Here is a 2,177-nt window from a genome sequence, read left to right as displayed (position 1 = left end):
ATATTGGTTATCCTTTTTATTAGGCATATATATTAGTTTCTTATAATTTTTTATTTTTTTAAACTAATAACCTATCCTTCAACACGAACTATTAAGCAAGAATTTAGGTAGCGTTTGTTTTGAGATATTGAGATAGAGATTGAGAGACTAAGACTCAATATCGTGTTTGTTGGTTCAGAGACTAGTACTAAAATTTCTGTCTCTGTCTTCAAAATTTCAGTATTTCAGTACCTCTAAAATTTCAGTATTTCAGTACTTTCAAAAAGTAGAGACAGGAAACTAAAATTTTTAGAGATGGATACTAAAATTTTAATAACATTTTATACCTAAAATACTCTCGTTTTAATTAATTAATTAATTTTACCCTTTGTGCAAATTAAATTAGAGTTTCATTCTTGTTTCAATTCCTGTCTTCCATTTTACACTAAACAGAATATTGAGATTTATTTCAGTTTCTGTCTCTTAGTCTCTGTCTCTCAGTTTTAATCTTTCCGTCTCTATCTCTCCACCAAATGCTACCATAGTTCAAGTAAGAAGACACTGCCTAGTGATTAGAAAGTAATAACATGCCTTTTATTTATAAAAATTTTCATGCATGAAAAATACATACAATCAAATTTTGGCACTAATAATCAGAAATATATGTAACCATAAAAAAAAAAAAGCTAAATAAACACATATAGTATCCATCTATCTCAACACTAATTTAATAGTCTTGTGCTACAAATTAAAACCTAAGTTATTTATATTTATATTAATTAGTGTAACTGTAGTATATTATGAACTTGCATTATTATTGCATTCATAATTCGTATAAGTAGCCACATTTTGGAGGGAGTAACGATCGTAGTAAATTGCAAGAAGCTCAGCATATTTATTTAAGGCCAAATCATCGTTCATTGCTAATAACAAGTCATTAACACTAAGAGTTTTCCTCCCCTCAGATTTGCACTTCTTGTTGGCCTCAACAGTCACACGTGTCACAAACTCACACACACAATCTTGCATTGCTTCTACTGCATCCTCAGAGATTTGTGCATGTGATGGTAGAACCTGTCGCATGATATCTACCACCTTGTTAGGTGGCAATAACCATTGATCTTCTTCACCACGTGCATTATTATTATTGTTCTTGTTTGAACCTGTATATATACAACAATATATTTAATAAGTTTGTATTTGCTATTTCAAAAATGCTATTTGTACACTAAAATCAGCACCAATATATTTGTGTATAAATATATGTATGGTTTTTAATTTATTTTTAATATATATTTGTGTTCCAATATATATTTTATACTGATAGTTAATTTTGATGATTGATTTTAGTATACACGTAATAACATAGTCGGTATATCTAGGGGTGTTATTGGTTCGGTTTGGTTCAGTTTTGGACCAAAAACTAACCGAACCGAAATGTTCGGTTCCTATAGACACACAACCGTTCGATTTGCTGCTTTTGCAACAACCGAACCGAACCAAACCAATAACGGTTTGGTTCGGTCGGTTTTTTCGGTTTTTAATTTCTAATGAGAAGAATATAAATCACAATAATTAGAGGTTTAAAATAGTCAATAAACTGAAATAATAAGAGTAAAACATTGAAATGGTTAGGGGTTGGGAATTTTTGTTGTTAAGTTAAAGGTTAAAATGGTTAAAACATTAAAATGTATGCATATCTTCGGTTCGGTTCGGTTTCTATCGAACCAACCGAAAACTGAACCGAACCGATCGGTTTTGTCAGAAAAAAAAAAAGGCGATTTTTTCGGTTTCAAATCGGTTATTATAATTTTCGGTTCGATTTTGTAATAATTTTCGGTCCGGTTCAGTAACTTACACCCCTAGGTATATCTTTTAAAAATAAAAGAAAAGAAGTGTATTTATGTTTTCTTAGTGGTCTTACCAGAAGAGCTTCCTTCTCGTTGCTGGAAATTTTGAAAGAGGAAACGACCTTGACGTTCCATTGTATCTAACTGGATATAATTCAATGAATCGATATAATGCAAATTTAAGTGACTTATATTCATTAGCTTTACACACTGTTCTTAATATATATATACTGCATCCATGGGAAAGTAATAATAATTCTAGTAGCATGAGGGAAATATATTTAATTTATATTGATTTACTTGCAATTTATTCTTATTATATGTGGCAACATGATTTGGAATAAATGT

At 30.1% G+C, this 2,177-nt stretch overlaps 1 protein-coding gene across 1 annotated transcript; it reads right to left on the bottom strand.

The window, feature by feature from the left end:
- On the bottom strand, positions 778-1,964 carry LOC107637477 (transcriptional activator hap3-like). The gene is made up of 2 exons (XM_016340890.1): positions 1,904-1,964; positions 778-1,142 (listed from the first exon to the last, which is right to left on the bottom strand). The coding sequence occupies exons 1-2, from the start codon at positions 1,962-1,964 to the stop codon at positions 778-780; spliced, it is 426 nt and encodes a 141-aa protein (XP_016196376.1).

The sequence above is a fragment of the Arachis ipaensis genome, chromosome B04, assembly GCF_000816755.2.
Source record: "Arachis ipaensis cultivar K30076 chromosome B04, Araip1.1, whole genome shotgun sequence".
Lineage (NCBI taxonomy): Eukaryota > Viridiplantae > Streptophyta > Magnoliopsida > Fabales > Fabaceae > Arachis > Arachis ipaensis.
This window is presented reverse-complemented; position numbering and strand designations above follow the sequence as displayed.

What these genes read in the sequence shown, in the direction of transcription:
- LOC107637477 (XM_016340890.1), bottom strand. Translation starts at nt 1,964, where the DNA reads ATGGAACGTCAAGGTCGTTTCCTCTTTCAAAATTTCCAGCAACGAGAA. An exon ending in ACGAGAAGGAAGCTCTTCTG is followed by an intron (nt 1,143 to 1,903) that starts GTAAGACCACTA and finishes GTATATATACAG; the next exon opens with GTTCAAACAAGAACAATAAT.